General features: G+C 34.3%; 1 protein-coding gene across 11 annotated transcripts in view; it reads left to right on the top strand.

Moving 5' to 3' along the window:
• Nucleotides 1-21691, top strand: part of BCAS3 (BCAS3 microtubule associated cell migration factor) — a 572946-nt gene that overhangs the window by 182818 nt on the left and 368437 nt on the right. For all 11 annotated transcript variants that reach the window (XM_067716301.1, XM_067716302.1, XM_067716299.1 and 8 more), the window contains exon 14: nucleotides 10094-10227. In XM_067716301.1, coding sequence (XP_067572402.1) covers nucleotides 10094-10227 — 134 coding nt within the window. The remainder of the gene's footprint in view (nucleotides 1-10093; nucleotides 10228-21691) is intronic.

The following is a 21691-nucleotide window of genomic DNA, read 5'->3' as shown; positions in this document are numbered from 1 at the left end:
GTCTGTAGTTACTCTCCTGTTTTTTCATCTTGTGAAGTGATGTCTTTTACTCATGTAATGGATTGCTCCTTGGAGAATTTGTTGTCTTCGCTCTGTTCATTGTGGTGCTAGGCTTGTATGAGAGTCAAACTTTTCAGGTTTGATGTGCCATAAAGTACAGTAGGCACCATGCCTAGGGCCCACAATAATTTTAGGGTCCCACCAAAACGTTTCATTCCTTTTAAATGTAAAAAAAAATGTGTGTGTGTATATATATATATATATATATATATATATATATATATAAACTTTTAGGTTGATAGAATGCCTTAATACACGTTTAAAACCAACAACAGTAGTCATAAAATATTTTTTTCCTGGAGGAGTTGGGGGGGTCAACGAAGGCAAAATTGTCCAGAGCCCACGAAAGTGCTAATCCAGCTTTGGAATCCTGCATGTCCATTAGTAAGGAGGGGCCCTGCTCCTTCACTGCCACCACTGCCACAGCAAAGATGCTCAATTAATACTGAATGAACTAATGAAAGATGTGAATGCATACAGTGGCATACTGTGTAAAAACATGAAGTAAATATATATGCCTGTAACACTATAGCTACAACAACAATATAGACCCAGTATTAAATTTTGAAGAAGGTAAAGAAGGATATCTATAACCAAGTACATACAGGCAAAGTAGCCAAGGTTGAATTAAACTTTTTAAAGGACAACTTTAAAACAGTAAAGTACTTGAATATTGTTGTCCCTTCTCCTTTCCACTCTTCTAGAATGCTCTGGCCCTCCCCTAGCTTCAGGCTTGTTTCAGTTTCCTCTTTCAGATTGGTCTGTATTCTTGCCATATATTAAATATTTTTTTATTCAACATTTTGAACAGTACTCTTAAAACAGTTTAAGTATTTTTCAAGGATAAGCATATTTCAAAGGACATATATTAAATTCAGTATGGTGGGTGCCTATTGTGGGAAAGGATGGGAGTGGGTGCAGGAATGGAGGAAGAGAAGGAAAATGTGAAAGCAGCAGTCTATTCAAAATTAATAAATGTAATCTTAACAAAGTCTTACCAATAGCATAGAAAAAATAAAATTATTATTTAATTAAAAATGAACTAAATTCACTCCCCCCAACCCCATACCTCCATTATTTCATGGGAGGTTTTTGATTGTTCTTGTTATTGGTCTCTCTTTTTTTCAAGTCATATCTTTTTTTTTTTTAAGTCATATCTTTTTGATGGGCTAAGAAGCCATTGTATTTGGCTATATAGATATAGACCTATTTTCTAATATTTGCTATGTTTGCAAATATACCCAAAATAAAAGTGTTAAGTGATGACCAAATTTTATCTTCCATCTAATCATTATGTGTTACATCGTTTCTGATCTCCCCTGTTAGAACCCTGAATGAAATCTGTTATATTTTCATATATACACAGTGGAATTCATGAATAATGGTGCTTTGACCACTCATTTGGCCACGCTGAACATCTGAGACTTGTAGACCTCTTTCTTGACTCCTCACTATGTATCTGTATTTCTTATACATCTCTCTATGACTGCTATGTTCTTTCTTTATTTTTTGGTGTTTTTTTTTTCCCCCATAGGGCTAGTGTTTTAACTCTCTAACTTCTCTCTTTAGCATCTTTATCTTTTTCCTCTCTTCTTTCACTGTAGATAAAATCATCAATGTTATCTTGTTTCCTCACCCTTGTTATTGTTTTGGTTCGTCTTCATTTTTATTGAACTGTAGTTATATGGTACAGATTGTACAAATCTTAAGTGTATAGCTTGGTGATTTTCTAACTATATATATATCTACAGACACACATAAACTCCAACCAGAAAATTTTAAAGTTCTGTTTCATACATCTGTGAAGCACATCAAATGGCATTTCTTTGGAAATTCCTAAATTTCCAAATTTACCTTTCAATTTACATCTTACAGGCTTAATACATAAAATATATCTTCTAAGCAGACTGATCTGTCTACCAAAATCCTATTAACCTCAATTCGCAACGTATTTTATTATGAACTTGTAGCAATGATTGTCTGTGACATTAATTTAGTATTGCTGTGTGTGTGTGTGCGTGTGCGTTTATCTGTATCTGTGTATATAATTTTTCTTTGAGGATGGTAGCATTGTGTTGGTACGTAAGAATGTTCCCAAGGTAACTGCTTTATCTAAAAATTTTACATTTTTGCCATCCTAGTGACCTTCTGTGTTGTGATGTTACAATTAATTATATGGTGAGAAAACTCATTAATTCAATTATGGTAGAAAACCATGTTTACATAAAAATGTTTTATCACTGTTGTGCTTTGATATCCTGTGAGTGTTTTGTGTTAATATTGTTCACTAATAGTTAGCTTTATTAAAAGCGAATGTTTAAACCAAAAATAATCAACGGAAGCTTATTCTAAAATAATATGGAGACTCAGAGGATCTAAAATAGTCAAATCAATCTTGAAAAAGATGAGTAAATTTTAAAAACTGAAACTACCTAAATTTCTCATTTACTTGATAAATCTACAGTAATGTAGAAAAGATGGTTTGGGGTAAATATAGTCATAGATGGATGGAATAGAATCCAGGAATTGATCAAACACTTATGGTCACTTGATTTTAGACCAAAGTGTCACGTAATTTGTTAGGGATAGCATAGTTTTCTCAACAAATGGTGCTAGAGCACCTGGCATATCCATTTGGGAAAAAATAAACTTTTCTTTAACACCATACACAAAAATTTAACTCAAAATCAATCATAGACTTAATTTAAAACCTGAAACTATAAACCTTCAAAAAGAAAACAGAAGGATTATATTATTGTGCCAGGAGGGATAGGGGAAGGTTTCTCAGATAGGACACCAAAAAAACAAACCGTCAGATTGGTCTTCATTAAACCTTTTGGGATACATACGGTTAAGCAAATGAAGTGGGGTGCCATAAACTGGGAGAAAATATTTGAGATAAATATACACATATATAAGTTTATGTGTATTTTATAATGTAATATAAATATACTTTAAATGTATATAAAATAAAGACCAAACAGTTTAAAATGGGCAAAAGATTTGAACAATCATGTCACAAAAGAAAATATGTAAATAGCCACTTAGCACCCCAACATCACTGATCACCAAGGAACATGGCATATGTAAACCACAAGAAACCACCAAGTGCTCACTGAAGTGATTAAATTTAAAAAGAGTGGCAATACCAAATGTTGCAAAATTATGGAGTTCACGGGAAGGTAAGATGATACAGCCGCTTTGGAAAAACGTTTCCCCAGTTTCTTATACAGTTAAGTGTACATATGACCCAGCAATTCCCTTCCTAAATATTCACCTAATAGAAATGAAAACATATGTCCACAGAGAGACTTGTACTTGAATCTCCACAACAGCCAAAACCAAGAATCAACTGCTTAATGGATATATAATTGTCATATATCCATATAATGGAACACTACTCAATAATATAAATAAGTGCACGGACTACTCTTACCTGTAGTGAATAGGTGTAGCAAAATATTACATGATTCCATTACATGAAATGCTCAAGTAGGCAATATTAATTCATAATGACAGAAAGCCAATCAGTGGTAACCTGGGGCCAGGCAATGGGGAGGGGATGGACTGCAAGTGGACACAAGGGAATTTTTTCACATGTTCTCTATCTTGATTATGGTAGTAGCTGCAGAGGTATACATACTTGTCATAGTCATCAGACTGTACACTTTAAATGAGTGTGTTTTTTATAAATTACACATTAATAAAGGTTAATACAGTTTAAAAAGTATTCTGGCTTGTGACAAGAAATATATCCAGCCACTTGGAACAATAAGGATATACATAGACATTTACCACTTTTCCTCTATGTCTGTTGGATGAATAAACTGTTGAAAGTAATGAATACTAGAATATTTACCTATTGGATATGGCCAAAGATGTCTTTAGAAGCTTAACAATTTCATGATGCAAAATGAAAGGAAGAAAATAATTGTTTAAATGAAGATGTTAGGACATTTAAAGATTACAAACTTTAATAATTTTTAAGTTTCCATCCGTATAAATATTGAAGGGGAAGTATTAAATTCACAAGAGTTAATACTAAAACATACAATTATTTTATGAGTGATAATAATCTGAATTCCTGTAAAGATTTCTATATGACCCAGCATATGTCTCTTTTTGGAGAGAGTGTGAATAGCTGGTAATTTGTCTTCCAGTTCATATGTGTGTATTTGATAAAGAACCGTACAATTAGGTAGGTGTTATAAATAGTATATAGCAAAAAAGGCTTCCCTACTCATGTTTCCAAGATTTTATAGCATATGCCCAGTCAAGGTTTGCTACTCTTTAATTTTGCCTTTTGGGTTAACCAGCTGACGCCCAGTTGAAAAGACTTATGTTCTTATGAGGCCGCAAAAGCCTTAATGTTCAGTCTCCAGCTACCTCAGATTTTGGAGAACACCATGTACCATCAGCAGCTTTAGTCCCCACCCTCTAATGCTAACGCTCATCTATCAAACTTAAGGCTGAGAGTGAAGGAGAGGAAGCTTCCAGATAAACATACAGCAGCGCCTAAACAGCTAATCACTCTAGGCTTCCGCTTCCAGGCCCTATAATTAGAAGTCCTTCTTTTCCTTGTATTCCCAGATGACGCAAATGCTTTTTGTGGCTTGGCACCTCATCTGGGGCGTGGGTTTAGTTTATGGCCAGGCTAGAGTCTGGTTTAGTCTTCTGATGCTGCATAAATAGTTCTCAAGCCACAGTCTACTCTGTACAAGTCTTTCCTTTTATGTATATCTGCTTTTTAACTTGTTTTCTAGAAAAAAGGAGCTTGTCATTTCTCCCAGCAGATGTGCAAAAGAGGAAATTATAAATTAAAAGAAAGCATGTTATTGGTATAGTACTATACTTCTCTCTACTTTTTAAAAATTAAAAAAAAATTGTTTTAAAGTTTTGTCAAAAAAGTGAGCTCGTTGTTGGATTATAGAAGCCACATTTGCATGGAGAAGTGGAAAAAGAAAACTTTTGAGACAGGATACACAGACAATAATAAGGATAAATTTTCAAAGGACTAATTCTCTAAAAATTTCAGTTTGTTTTGCATATTAGAAACCAAACAGATATTGATGTCAATTTGAAAAACTAGGAGTACGTTGAAAAGTTTCCATCTGTGATTATTTTTCATATGCAAAACAATAATAGTTTTGATTTGCTTAATAGGCACTACTATTTGAATGCTAATTATGAGTAAAATATTGATATGCTAATAAAAGAAACCAAGTGAAGTTTATGTTCAGTAGATGAGTAATATATAAATATAAGTTCATCACATTTGCTGTTAGAATGTTTCCACTGAATTGTTTGTCATATGCAGAAAATAATTTTGTGGGAATGTGGAATTGGAACATAGAAGTAGAATTGTGATAATACAAACTTACCATAACTAAGCAAAAAGTAGGAGTCAAATACTGTCCACAAGAAAGAACATGTCCCATCTTAGAAATTTATTGTTTGAATAACAACAACAATATGGAAAGAATATTAAGTATGTCAGTGACCTCATGATGATAGCTAGGCATAGAGTGGGTGGCAGTGTTATATAAAATGTTAGAGATTTGAAGTAGATCTCAATAAATGACACTTTCATCATCTCAAATGTATTCTCTTGGAAATAGCCAAGACACTGTCATCTAATATTGCTATGTTTTAATCTAATGTAATGACTAGAGCTATACCTTATATTAGCCAATAAATAGCAAACTCAAATATACTTCATCTTCCCATATAAATGCCTATTTTATCTTTCCACAGGTGCTTAATATTCTTTCATAATCTTTTCTTTCAGCAAAGAAAAGTTTTAGGAATTAAAAAATATGATTCTGCTTCTGTTTCCCACAGAAAACAAATAAAAATTCTGGACAAAATATTAACAAACACACACAAATTTAAATATGTGTATTATAATCTCTGGAACAACTAGTAAAAACCAATAGACAAATTAAAATTGGATATGAAAAACAGTGAAATTATCCAAAAATGGGAAGGAAGCAAGAGCAGATAAATAAACAAAAATCAAAAACAAGGGTACAACTTAAAATATATAACCAACAAGGACCTATATATTGCACAGGGAACTCTGCTAGATATTCAGTAATAACTTAAATGGGAAAATAACTTGAAAAAGAATAGATACATGTATAGGTATAACTGAATGACTTTGCTGTACACCTGAAACTAACACAACATTGTGAATCAACAGTACTCCAATATAAAACAAAAATTTTAAAAAAAGGAAAAAAACCCAAGGGTATAATCAGAAAAAAGGGTACAATAAAAAAATAACAAAATGATAGATGTAAATTCAACCCTACCCATAAGTCACACTAAATGTGAATGATGTACAAACAGCAATTAAAAGTCTGAGATTGGAATAAAAAACCCCAGAACTAGATCCCGATGATTGTCCAAAACACAGTCATTTTATAATATATTGATTATGAAAGCAAAATAATAAAAAAGTGTATACCATGCATATACCAATCAAAGCAAAACAGAAGTGGTGATATCAATATCAGAAAAAGTTTACTTCGGAACAAGGGAAATATTAGGGTTAAAATGGGACATTATGATAAAAGAGGTAATTCACCAAGAACTCATAATAATCCTAAGTGTGTATGGACTTAAAGAAAAGTAGGTCTGGGGCTTCCCTGGTGGCACAGTGGTTAAGAATCTGCCTGCCAATGCAGGGGACACAAGTTTGAGCCCTGGTCCGGGAAGATCCCACGTGCCGCGGAGCAACTAAGCCTGTGCGCCACAACTACTGAGCCTGTGCTCTAGAGCCCACGAGCCACAACTACTGAGCCCACGTGCCACAACTACTGAAGCCTGCATGCCTAGAGCCTAGTGCTCCACAACAAGAGAAGCCACCACGATGAGAAGCCCACGCACCACAACCACGAGTAGCCCCCGCTCACTGCAACTAGAGAAAGCCTGCGCTCAGCAACAAAGACCCAACACAGCCATAAATAAATAAATAAGTAAATTTATATTAAAAAAAAAAAGGTCTGGTATTTAGGGAGCTTATATAACTGGGAAAAAAGCATATTTATGATTATGCTTGGAGATGTTGACTTCTACGCAGTAATAGAACACGAAAGCAGGCAATCAATAAGTAAGGATGTTGAAGATCCAAATAACACTATCAATTAAATTAAATTGACACTGATAAGACACACCAGGTGTTCAAGTGTACATTGAACAGTTACCAAGATATATCATTCTGAGACATAAAACTAATTTCTTGTCGTAATGGAATTAAACTAGAAATCAATATATGAATGATACCTGGAAGATACCCAAACATTTGGAAACTAAAAAACATATCTTCCTGACACAGTAATCTAAGCTTCAACCTTAAGAAACTTGAAAAAAGAAAGAGGAAATGTAACTAAAGCAAGTAAAATGAAGGATATAGTAGTAGAAGGTCTTTATAGCAAAAGGAGGAAGATAAGAGAAATCAGTGAAATGGAAAAGAGAAAACCAATGACACCAAAATGGTTTCCTTGAAAAGATCTAGCTAGACTGTCAAGAAAAGAAGAGAAAGGACACAAATTTTCGGTTATCGTGAATGAAAAAGTGTGCTAAAGACCTTACAGACGGTATCCTTGAGTTATAGAGAGTAATTCCTCCAAGAAGAAAAATTACATTTTACATTTTAAATTAACAAAATTTAAATTAAAGAGAAATTAAATTATTATAAATATCTAAAAATCTTCACACACACACACAAAGGCCCAAATAGTTTTACTGGCAAATTCTACTGGAAATTTATTTAAGTATTTCTTCTAGAAAATAAAAGGAACATTCTGCAACAAGACCAGCTTTACCCTGATACCAGAAATAGACGAACACATTATTAGAAAAGAAAACTACAAATCAATATCCCTCAGGAACACAGTCACGAAAATCTTCAACAAAATTTTAGCTAATTCAATGCAGCAGCATATAATAAAGGATTTTGACCAAGTGGAGTTTATCCCAGGAATGCAAGATTGTTCCACATTTGATAACTTTTCATTATTAAAAGTTACCATATTAATTGACCAAAGAAGAAAAACCAGGTAATCATCTCATAGGTGCAGAAAAGCACTAGAAAAATTTGACATCTGTTCATTATTTAAAACTCTCGACAAATTACAAGTAGAAAGGAATGTCCTTAAGTTGATACAGGGCATTTACAAAAAATCTACAGCTGGCATCATACTTAAAGATTGAATACTTTCTCCTAAAATATGAAACAAGGCATGAATATTGCTTCTCACCATTCCTGTTTACCTCAGCAAATGTAGTAAGTCAAGAAAAAGAAAAAAAAGGAGTACGGTTTGGAAAGGAAAAAAATCAAACTATGTCTATTCACATACTATATGTTTGGAAAGAAAATTCCATGTAATCTACATAAAAACTTCTAGAATTGGCAGACTATATAGGTATGCACACATGTATATATAAATGTCAATTATATCTCTATATACTAACAAGGAAAAATTGATAATTGAAATAGAGTACCATTTATAGTAGCTCTAAGAAAATATATTTGTAATCAATGTGCTGAACAAGAAAAAAAAAAGTCAGAGAACACACATATCAAGAAAATGAGGTGCTGGGGCTTCCCTGGTGGTGCAGTGGTTAAGAATTCGCCTGCCAATGCAGGGGACATGGGTTCGAGTCCTGGTCTGGGAAGATCCCACATGCCATGGAGCAATGAAGCCCGTGCACCACAACTACTGAGCCTGCGTTCTAGAGCCTGCGAGCCACAACTACTGAACCCACATGCCACAACTACTGAAGCTTACATGCCTAGAGCCCGTGCTCTGTAACAAGAGAAGCCACTGCAATGAGAAGCCTGCATACCTCAACGAAGAGTGGCTCCTGCTTGCCACAACTAGAGAAAGCCCATGCACAGCAACAAAGACCCAACACAGCCAAAAATAAATAAAATAAATTTTTTAAAAATTAGAGAAATATGAGGTGTTCATATATCAGAAAAATCAATATTGTTAAGATGTCCATTATCGCCATTGTAGATATCAAAAAGCTGAATCGGTGTTTGGAAAGGCAAAGGAATTGGAATAGCTAAAACAATCTGGAAAAAGGTCAGAAAACGAGGACTTGCTTTACTTGATTTCAAAGTTTCCCTCAAAGTTACCGTAAATTAAGAAAGTGTGGTATTAATGAAAGTATAAACATAGAAATCAATGCAACAGAGTAGAACTTCCGGAAAAAGAACTACACAAATATAGCCAGTTGATCTTTGGCATGTTGACAGTGGATTTAGAGTAGATTAAACATTTAATGGGTAAAGAATAGTCTCTTCAAGTAATCCTGCTGAAACAATTGGACATTATTTGCAAAAAATTTAATTTGTCTTATACCTCACACTTTATACAAAAATTAACGCAAAATGGATGATAGACCTAAAGGTTAAATACAAAACTGAGAAATTGGACAGGAAAACAAAATTTTTGTGACCTTGTGTTGGGCACAGAATTCTTAGCTATGACATCTCATCAAAATTTGCTTTGTGAAAGACACTTGGGAATTTAGGTAAATATTATGCTATAGAGTAGAAACAAGTTTTAAACTGGTGAATTGAGTAGGATATTACTAGTTGTAGTAGTAGATAAATTGGAACTTATAATTCAGGTTTTGAGAAATGGAAAAAGTGGAAGTGGGTTTAATTCCATGGAGGAAAGTCTTTTGCATTCTTTGTTATCAGATTTGCTATCTGAAAATGCTTGTGAACTCTGTAAATTCAGGCATTTAAACTTTTCTCTACCAGTTATATGAGAACATCACAAAACCTGGATATGTAGTATGTCACTATGCTTGTATACTGATGTGGTGCTAGGTTTTGTATTCCCGTAGGAAAAAGACACTGCATTTTAATTTTTTTATTTTGGGAAGTTTCTTATATATTTAGTCATTTTTTTCCCTTTGGTAATATTTTAAATCATGATTAATGCTTTGTGAAAATATTTCATCCACATACATAATGGTTTATATTTTTACCCTTTTTTGGTGTGTCCTTTAGGAATGCTTCTAGTCACGACAGATACCCTTGGCCATGACTTCCATGTCTTCCAAATTTTGACTCATCCTTGGTCCTCATCACAAAGTGCTGTCCATCATCTGTATACTCTTCACAGGGGAGAAACTGAAGCCAAAGTAAGTTTTATATTTTTCAGAAGATGTTTTCTTTGTGTAATATGACATCTAATCCAGCTGGTTATTTGTATCATATAAGAGCTTAACGTTAATGTTAGTGAGTTCATATTGTTCTTTGGACTGGGTCAGATAATTAAGAGTTTTTATCCTATTTTGATCCAGTAAATATATAAGCAGTAGGTAAACAATTCAATGAATGTTGATAAGACAGAAGTTCCATTTATCCTTCTCCCCCTACCATAATACCATTTCTAGCCTCAGAGGAAACGCTGTCATCCATATGATAGCCATCTCTCCAGACCTTCTCCTAGGCATTTTGATTCTATACATGCATACATACACACACACATACATGTAAATACATACATATTCACATATACCAGAAAATAATCGAGTTTTATAATGTATATAACTTATATGCATAATATTCAGTGGTATGCTGGAGCCAGCTCACAGTTGCTAGTGAGGATCAGTTATGCACATCTAGCCCCAGTTCTGGATGTAGTGACATTATATTGGTAGATTGAAATCATCCACGTTAGGAGTGGTTACACAATGGAAATCAGCAACACTAAAAATCAGGGCTGTTTTTTCTTTAGGGAGCCAGTTTTTAACATTTACTAGCACATCACTGCTCACATATGCATGCGCGTGCATGCGCACGCACACACATACACACACATCCATATATATAATTTAATGAGCATTTGAATTAAGCACCATGCCGAGTGTATTACATGTATTTAATACTCTTAGTATCACTTGGTAGATACTGAGATGCTTTTTAATAGCCTTAAATCCCAAATACTCTTTCACAGAGCCTGTGGGTATGCATATACCAGTACACTTCTGTATATAGTTTATTCTGAAAGATAGCTCATTGACCCAGCAACATTTATTGACTAGTCCATTCTTTCCCAGTAGTCTAAAATGTTGTTTTTCATGACTTTGCATTAAATTTTCTATAATAGAATGAAACATCTTTAATATATATAAACCCATGATTTATAATGATACTTAAAAACAAGGTATTGGACATTACTGTATGTTGCTTGTTTGCAAACTCATTATTCTAAAAATTGATAATTAAAGAGAAAGTACCCTGCCTTTCTTGTATCAATTTAATAAGATGACCAAGTAGTTGATGAGGGAAGGTTTTTCCTTATTGAAGCATTTCAGAATAAAAGATGTTGGAAATTAGACTTATTTTGTTCGTCATTTTATAATATATACATTATGGTATGCACCTGAAACTAATGTCACTGTCAGTTGTACCTCAGTTTTTAAAAAACGTAGAAATATAAGAATCACTGTGTTGCTATTTCTAATGAAACAATGTACCTAGGCAACAAACATCTCTGTGGTTTTGGCTAATGAGTCTTAATGTTAGCAATGTGGATCAGTCCTACCTATATCATGTGCTTCCCAATATGATGTAATTAGGATGTATACGACATCATCTATGAAATTAAACCTGAATTTAATTCAGCCACTAGATACAATGAGCACTTCTTAAAAAAAAATTATTTATTTATTTATACAGCAGGTTCTTATTAGTTATCTATTTGATACATATTAGTGTATATATGTCAATACCAATCTCCCAATTCATCCCACCACCACCCCATCCCACTTTCTCCCCTTGGTGTCCATACGTTCATTCTCTACATCTGTGTCTCTATTTCTGCCTTGCAAACCGGCTAATTAATTTTGTTAATTAGCACATTAAACAAAATACATAGATAGAGGGACAAGTTAAATACCATGAGAGTGCAACTAGTGAAATCTAAAATGTGGGAAGTTCATTACAAAAACCAGGCTGTGTGGCAGGGCTTAGAAGTAATTTTAGAGAATAATATCTAAGTAGAAGGTGTGGACCTTGTTTGAACCCTGTTTCATACAAATCAAGTATGAAAATACATTTTTCATACAAATGGTGAGATTTGAACATTTGGCTTAGTAGATACCATTAAGGAATTTAATATCCTTATTTTTTTGTGATTCATACAAGAGTGTGGAATTTGCTTTAAAATAATCTAGACATAAGGGAGTGTTGGTTAGATAAAAGAACAAATACAGGACAAGTAGGGATGTGGTTATATTGATTACAAGAGTCTTAAAAGACATATCAATTTACCAACTAAATTCAATATGTGAACTTTGTTTAGAGGCTGATTTAAACAAGGTATAAAAAAGACATTTTTGAGACAGAGAAAATTGACCTTGAACTGGGAGTTACATGATTTTAACCAGTTTATTTTGCTGGATCTGTAATTGTGTTACTTTTTTTTTTAAAGCCCTAATCTGTTAGGCATATAACCTGAAGTCATGCTGAAGTAGTTATTGTTGAAACGATATGATATGATATCTCTAGTTTGCCTTTGAATATTCTGGTAAAACAAAACAAACTAAGAGATAGATTGAACACAATATGCAAAGCTGGGTGATGCTGATATTGGTGGTTCATTAAAGCAATCTCTGCACTTAGTGTATATCAGGAAATTCTTCTAGGGAATTCCCTGGCGGTTCAGTAGTTAGGACTCAGCACTTTCACCACGGGGGGATTGGGTTCGATCCCTGGTTGGGGAACTAAGATTCCATAAGTTGTGCAGCGTGGCCAAAAAACAAAAAAATTCCTCAAATAGAAAGTAAAAATAAATCAGTACCTTTTACCAACTTTATGCTGTTTTACTTACTTTAGCAGATTTATTGTTCATTTTCAAAAACTTTCCCAGCTATTCTTTGGCATTTTCTCATTGAAATGCATTTTAGAGTAACCCTATTGAGTTATATAAAGAATATTTTGAAGTTTTTTATTTGGATTGCATTGAAATTACATTTTAATACAGTTAGAATTCACATCATTAAATGTAGAATTTTTGCATCCAATGTTATTTAATGCTGAGGTATCATAAACTATAGATTGTTTTGTATTAGATTTGTAATTTGTATCTTCCTGCTTTGCTAGACTCTACTGTAAGACCCAATACTTCTTCTGTACCATTTTCTTGGATTTTATAAGTAGAACATACTTTCTGACAATTATGATAACTTTTGACTGTTTTCAATTTTATTTTTCTTGTTACATTAGGTCAGAACTCTAAAACAATGTATACCTATACAAGTGATAGTTGTAGTCTTTTCTTTGTTAATAATACCTCCTTTTTTTTACTTTCTTATTTTGCTGTACTGCTAGCTTCTGTTTTTACTCCAATACCATGATGTTTTTATTACTTTAGCTTTATAATATAGTTTGAAATCAAGAAACTTGATGCTTCCAACTTTGTTCTTCTTTGTCATGATCACTTTTGTTATTTGGGGTCTTTGGTAGTTCCTACAAATTTTAGGATTTTTTGTTCTAGTTCTGTGAAAAATGCCATTTGAATTTTGATAGAGATTGCATTGGATCTGTAGATTGCTTTGGGTAGTATGGACATTTTAACAATACTCTTCTAATTCATGAGCATGGATTATTTTTTCATTTATTTGTGTCTTCAGTTTGTTTCATCAATGTCTTATAGTTTGCAGTGTGCAGGTCTTTTACCTCATTGGTTAAATTTTCCTACGTATTTTATTCTTTTTGATGCAATTGTAAATGGGATTACTTTCTTAATTTCTCTTTCTGATAGTTTGTTATTAGTGTGAAGAACCAGAACTGATTTTGTATCCTGTAGTTTTACTGAATTTGTTTATTAGTTTTATCAGTTTTTTGGTGTAGTGTTTAGGGTTTTTGTATATATAAGATCATGTCATCTTCAAATAGAGACAGTTTTATTTCTTCCATTCCAGTTTGAATGCCTTTTATTTGTTTATTTTTTTCTTGCCTAAGCGCTCTGGCTAGTACTTCCAGTACTGTGTTTAATAAAAGAATCACAAATGGGCACCCTTGTCTTGCTCCACATCTTAAAACAAAAACTTTCAGCTTTTCACCATTGAGTATGATGTTAGGTGTGGGCTTGTCATATATGGCCTTTATTATGTTGAGGTACATTCTCTCTATACCCACGTTATTGAGTTTTTATTATGAATGGATGTTGAATTGTGTCAAATGTTTTTTCTGCATCTATTGGGATGATCATATTTCATTTTGTTAATGTGGTGTGTGTCTCAGCACCTAGATGCAGACTGATAGGAAGCTGGCAGTGGTCTTTAAAGTACGCAAATGTACTTCTTTCAGGGGAAGATTGGGAGAAGGACATTTTAGTCTGCTGCCTCTATGCTGTGCCCTGGGCGGATAGCGGGTTAAGGGAAGTCAGTTAAAACTATGTAAATATCCCATTCCTCATCAAGCTTTGTATTACTTCTTTTATTTACATATATCATTTGATTGAATAGATTCTTTATTAAATGAGTTATAGTCATTCAATAATTATTTTAATACTCAAAATATCCCAGATTTGACCAGTTGGAGCCTATTAGCTTGACATCTATGTACTTTTGACCTATCTCCATTATTCTTTGACATTGTCCTTAACTTTCTGGTACAATGAACTTGCTTACTCTTATTTAGTAACCATTTGTTTTTGTTTCTTTTGCATGGAAGTTTTTAATTAGGTGAGCATTTTAGGTAAAAATTTACTATTTCTACATGCTGCTGGGCACATTTTATTTCTTTTTAAAAAATTTTTTTTCGTTGAAGTATGGTTGATGTACAATATTATATGTTACAACACAGTGATTCACAATTTTTGAAGATTATGTTCCATTTATAGTTACTAAAAATACTGGGTATATTCTCTGTGTTGTACAATACAGGGCACATTTTATTTCTTAACTCTGGTTTTTTAATCCCTGTCTTGCCCTCCCTACTTACTGATATGCTGTACCTCAGCTACAATCTACTAGAATTATTTTAAGCACCCACACCTTTAAAAAAAATTTACACCTATTTTTGATACCTCTTTTGCATTAGAATTATTTGTCACTTAATTTACCTTTACATCCAACTGGAAATAGAGATCTTGCTTAAGCTTCTTGGTGTCTCTCATCTGTAGAACAGTGCCCTGCACATGGACAAACGTTTGTAGGTAATCATGTTTGCTAGTGACAATGCTATTCCTGTTTAACAGGTAGGAAAACCAAATAGACATTATTAAAATTATGTTGTTCTATTTCACACCCTGTAATTTAGGAGACTGGAAATTTTAAACATCAAACATCAAGATCTAAGGAAACTCAATTAATGACCATAAAATTAATTTTTATAAACTTCTACTGAAAGTAATTTTGAAATGATATATAAAATTTAACACCGATGTTGAAATCTGTATGGCAAGTGATCTATCTGTCTTTGAGTATTTTAAAATCATGTCCTTCTGGAATCTTCCAAGGATTCTGAGGGCACTTTCATCAGGCAAGAAAAAAAATCAAATATGTGGATCTAATTATGTTGAATTAACTTGTTTTGTGATCTGTGACTTAGGATATCCTCTGCATCTGACAGTAATTTTCCTCATAAAGTACATATGCAGTTAGAAAAATATTCTTAGTTTTCATCAATGAAGTTGTATATAGTAAGACCTTACAATATTTAAAAAATATACTTCTGTAAAGTCTTACTGAAGCAGACACAAGTAGTTTTTGTACTTAACATGCTAATTTTGATAAATGGTAAACTTGCTTTTGAAACCTCTGCATACGTGTTACTTTTACTTTATCAGAGCAGTTCTGCAAAATGGTATGATTAGTATGTTTAATACTCAAGGGGGAAAGTATCTAGCTATTTAATATTATTAATTGATAGTAGCTGATGATCAGTTCAGGAAAAAAGAGTCCATGATGCAGGAAGGGGGAACCCAGATGGAGCCTAGTAGACTCCCTTTGTTGATGAGAGTCCAGGGAGACAAAGATCATCGAGTTCTCAGGACAGAGCACCAGAGAGATGAAAGCTGCAAAGAAAGAACCCCTGAGATCTGCAGAGAAATCTGCAGCCACAGGAAGGATGACATCATACTAGTAAGGAAGAAGTAAAATTATGTTTATTTAAAGATGACGTGTAGAAAATCTAATGGATACTACAAAAAAGTTAGAACTAATAAGTGATTTTAACAAGACTTCAGGGTACTACATACTAGGAAAAAATAATTGGTGATTTTAAAAAAATTAGTTAAAATTTTAAAATAGTGACTATACCATGTGCAAGACTATATTCTAAAACTATAAAACATTGCTGAGAGTAAAGACCTGAATAAATAAAAGAGTTAAACCATATTCTTGGGCTGGAATACTTAATATTATTAGAATATCATTTCTGTCCAAACTGATCTATATATTCATTGAAATCTCCATCAGAATCCCAGCAGGATTTTTAAAAAAATTTTTGGATAGATATTGACAAGCTAGTTCTCAAATTCATATGGAAGTACATAGGACTTATACTGGGCAAAATAATATTGAAAAAGAAAGACAAAGTTGGAGGGTTACCACTACCTGATAATAAGACTTATTAAAGCTAAATAACATTCAGGAACATTTCCATACATATGTACAATTGATTTTTGACAAAGGTGCAAAGTGGAGACAAGTTAGTCAACAATGGTAATAGACTGTCTGTCTGGGTATTGATGTGCCAAAAAAAAAAAAGTGTTAATCCATATCTCATCCCATATATAAAAATAAACTGAAATTGGATCACATTTAAATATAAAATCTACAATTATAAAGCTTTTAGAAGAAAACATAGGAGGAACCCTTTGGATTAGATACAAGTTGTCTGGTATCTACAACACATTTTAAGGAACTCTCAAAAAGTCAATGAGTGGAGGAACTCGATCTTCCGCACAGTGCTGTTGGGAATGTACAATGGTGCTGCCACTCTGGAAAATAGTTTGGCAGTTTATGAAAATCTTAACATAAGCTTGCCATTCCACCCAGCAACCTCAGTTACAGGCAGTCCACAACATTAAATTCACATTGTTCTGGACGATATACAAATTTACTCCACATTTCTTTCCTGTGGTAGTCATAACAAATTACCTTAAAATAACAGAACAAAACCAAATTGCCTTAAAATAACAGAAATTTATTTTTTCACAGTCCTGGAAGGCAAAGGTCCAAAATCAAGGTGCTGGTGAGGCTGCACTCCCTCTAGAATTCTAACAAAGATCTGTTCTTTGCCTTTTCCAGCTTCTGGTGACCCTCAGCATTTCTTGCCTTTTGGCTGCGTCACTCCAGTATCTGCCTCTATGGTCTCATTTCCTCCTCCTCTTCTCTTTGTCCTTTCCTCCTTGTATCTTATAAGGGTACCTGTGATTCCTTTTAATGTCAACACTGATAATCCAGGATAACTTCTCCAGATCTAGAAATCAATCACATATTTTGTCATATAATGTAATAGTCACTCTTTGGGTCTATAATGTACTGTATGTAGGTTCCAGGGATTAGGATCTGGATGTGTCTTTTTTAGAGCCACTCTTTGCCTCACTACAGTCCACCCTCTGACCCTTCAAATTCAGGATTACTTCATGTGTAAAATGTATTTACTCCATACAAACATCCCTGAAGATCTCAGCACATTACAACATCTCCTCTAACTCTAAAATTTCTTTAAAATATCATCAGCTCCAAAGTTCAGATCTCCTCATCAAAATCATACAAATCAGGTATGGTTGAGACTCTGCGTATGATCCATCCTGGAGCAAAATTCCTCTCAATCTGTGTAGAAGGAGAGGATACAGAGAGAATGAGGCAGAAAAAAAAAAAAAAGAAGAAGAAATAAAGATGGAAAACTTTCCAAATTTATTGAAAAAAAATATTGAATATGACAAAACACAAGTTTAACAAAAATGTCATAGTAAACTTTCTGCAAACCAAAGCAAATCTTGAAAGTAGCCAGCGGAAAATAACACATTGCATACAGAGAAATAACATTTGAACAAACTGTTGACTTCTCATCAGAAACTATGGAAGTCAGAAGGCAGTGGAATAACATGTTTACAGGACTGAGAGAAAAAAGTACTGGTAATCAAAAATTCTCCATCCAGCAAAAGTATCATTTAAGAATGAAGGAGTGAGCAGTAAACCTTGCACATCCACACTAGAAATCATGCACAGGGAAATGATACCAGAGCAAACTTAGATATCTTGGAAGTAATGAAGTATGTGAGAAATGATCAATTTCTTATTAGAGAGCATTTTTTCTCTCTTTCTTTTAATTCATTTAAAATATGTAGGAATGTTAAAATTTTAAATTTAATGTTAAAATAATTTTTATATGTAAGAAATTTTAACATTTTCTCAGGTTTATATTGTATACATGTAATGCATATAACTGTAGCATAATGGACCATTGGTGCTTTGTGGGAGCAAGGAACTATTACTATTTCAAGGTTCAAGGTGCTACACCTAAAAAGACAAAACTTCATATAAAATGGAATTCTAAAAAATGTTCAATTAATTCAAAAGTAGGCAGAAAGGGAGGAGCAGAGGCACAAGAAACAGAGGGGATAAACAGAAAACAACATTAAATGGTACATCAAAGTTGAATCATATAAATAATTATATTAAATTTTAATATATTCCAATCTAAAGAACTTCAAACTAAAGGAACAAGTTATCTATTAAAGATTTTCTTTGAATCTTTAATATGATGGTAGTAAAAGCATGTTAAAAGGTATGTCATGCAAATAATAAACATAAGAATATTAAAGATTTGACTATATTAATATCAAGTAAAATAGAGGTTAAGACAAAGACTGTTACCAGAGCTATTTCATAATGTTCGAGTCAAATTATCAGGAGGATTTCAATGTCTATGCACCTAAAACTGAGTTTAATAACACTTTCTCAACATTTGATAGAACAAATAAGGAAAAAAGGGCAAATATCTGAGCAATCCTGTCAACTATGTTGTCCTAATAGATAAGTTCAGCAACTAACCCCAGCACCTGTAGTATATTTATGCTTTTAAATTATGACGTCGTGTATACTTTGAGTGATATGAAACAATGGATAATAGATGGGGCAAAGATTTATAATTGATGGATTTAGATGGAAATCACTGTACAAGGCAGGGCAAAAAGCAGGCCTGATCAGTGGCTTGATTCCAGTCATTCTCATCAGTGGGTGGATTCTTACCTTGGGCATTAGTGACCCAGATTCTTCAGTTACCAGCCATGATTTGCTTGCACAGCTCATGGCCCTACAACAGGGACATCTGCAATCTGCCAGTATGTAGTCTACTTCATGGCAAACAGACCATTGGCAAGGCCATAGGCAGATGACAAGTTTCGGTATAAATATAACAGTTCTAGTCCTTTGGAGTAGGAGTTTTCTTTAAAAGGCCAGATTGTAAAATAACTCTGCATTCTACATGTATTACCTCTGTCATTGTAGTGCAAAAACATCCATAGATAATACATTAATGAATGGGCATGATTGGTCCACAGTTATAGTGACCCCTCAAAGTAGAGGCGACAGCTTTCCTTTATCCTGCTGTGTTGACTGGTACTTAGATTTGTCCATCCACAGTTTTTGTTGGTGCTGTGCAGCTGCCCTGGGCCAGCGGACACCATCACTTTTTATTTTAGCCAAACCATCAATCAGGCATTTAAAGGAAACTCTGTGATTCAGGGGCTTATAGAACCAGTGGCATTGCTTCAAGCAGTAGAGTGGGTGATAAAGTAGTGGTAAAAACAAGGTGCTCCTAGGGCCATTCTGGAACATATTCTGGAATATACCATTCCCACTTGACTAGCAAGCCCTGTCGGGCCCTTCCCACCGTGCTCATCATCAGATTTGAGTTGACTCATCCCAGTGTGGGTCTGGAAAATCACACAGCCTCCATGGGTCAGTTCAGTTACAAGAACCTGGTAGCAGGTTAGTAGCTGCCAACTAAAAAAAGGGAGCGTACTTGGTTGCTGGATCAGGCAGGTGGCGATGTTGTACTGGGATAACACCGCTGTGAACTTCAGCAGCCATTAAGTCTCTACCTCAACTTTTTCCTACTGGGATTCTGTTGTTTCTATTACATAACATGGGAAGGAACTGGAAGCCTAGTAGGTGAGCTGTTGTGGGCTTGTCGCATTGTCACCTCGATCTGCATGGCAGAGGATACCCCCTGACTTAAAACCATGTAAGTACAATCAATTAAGCCATTAATACTAGTTATACATTTATCAACATAAACGACAACAATAGTACACCCGCAAGGTCATCTTAGCTCCTCTTCCCTACTGTGAACTGTGCTTACACTTCGTTCCAGGGTATTTTTCCTCCTACGAGGGCATGGGCTGTTTCCCCCTACACAAGAACATGGACGAATGTGTTTAAGGTGCACATGCCAGTTTTTCCAGTGACGGCTGCCAGGGGATCTCATTATCCCCTGTCCTGGTGGCAGGGGAGGCTAGTCTGTAGATACTATGGGGGCAGCCAGGAGCGTTAGCCGTTTTTCCTCACTTGGCCAAGTGTTGGTGCCAGTTATTTCCCGATGAGCAGTGGTGCTGCTCACCGGCTTCCAGCGAGTGTCCAGGCATCACAGCCCCTTTCTGCCCCCACTGCCACGGTTCACACTGCACTCCTTGGCATTTTGGGCCACCCATCATCCTTGTCTCCACTCAAGTTCAGGCTGCAGCAGGAGCCGGCTGCACTAGCACTGCTGGCTCTGTGGTGTTTACAAAGTGTCACATTCGCTTTTTTTGTTGTTTAGATTTTTATTGAAATAATTATAGGTTCATAGGCACTTGTAAGAAATTGTACTTTTAGATTTTTATTGAAATAATCATAGGTTCATAGGCACTTTTAAGAAATTGTACTAAGAGATCCCATGTACACTTTACCCAGTTTATCCCAATGGTAACATTTTGAAAAACTAGAGTATATGGCAACCAGCATATTGACATGGGCGCAATGCACTGATTTTTTCAGATTTTACCAGATGTGCTTGTGTGTGTGTGTTTGTGTATGTGTGTGTGTTTAGGTGTTTATAATTTAATCACGTGTCAGTTTGTGTATCCACCACTGCTGTCAAGATACTGGACAGTTCCCTCATGTTACCCTTTTGTAAGTAACCTAACTTTTACAGTTTGTTTAAACATCCACCCAGACTATTTACAGTTTGGGGATATTATGAGCATGTTACGTGAGCATAGTTTTCATTTCTCTGGCATAGATGCCCAAGAGTTCAGCATGCTGTTTATTTGATAGCTCATTTTCAAATTTCTAGCAACTAGAAGAGTGCAAAACATGTAATAGGGTTCCCATGAATGCATTATTGGATAAATAAATGAATCTGAAGAATTGATATGGGGAGGGAGTAGACAGATGAGATAGAGGGTGTGTGTGGATTATCTGTCTTTACCACATCTCCATTCTAAGCATCTTATTCTCAAGCAAACTTATTGCCATTAACATAACCTCATCTGAAGGCTAGGACCTTGGCTAGTTAGTTTTTGTGATATGGGACTTGTCTTTACGGTTTTAATTGCCATTCTTACAGGCTTGTGAAAGAATAAGTACTCTGGGATTT

The sequence above is a fragment of the Pseudorca crassidens genome, chromosome 19, assembly GCF_039906515.1.
Source record: "Pseudorca crassidens isolate mPseCra1 chromosome 19, mPseCra1.hap1, whole genome shotgun sequence".
In the NCBI taxonomy this organism is placed as follows: domain Eukaryota; kingdom Metazoa; phylum Chordata; class Mammalia; order Artiodactyla; family Delphinidae; genus Pseudorca; species Pseudorca crassidens.
The sequence above is the reverse complement of the archived record's forward strand: the minus strand, read 5'-3'. Positions and strand labels throughout refer to the sequence as shown.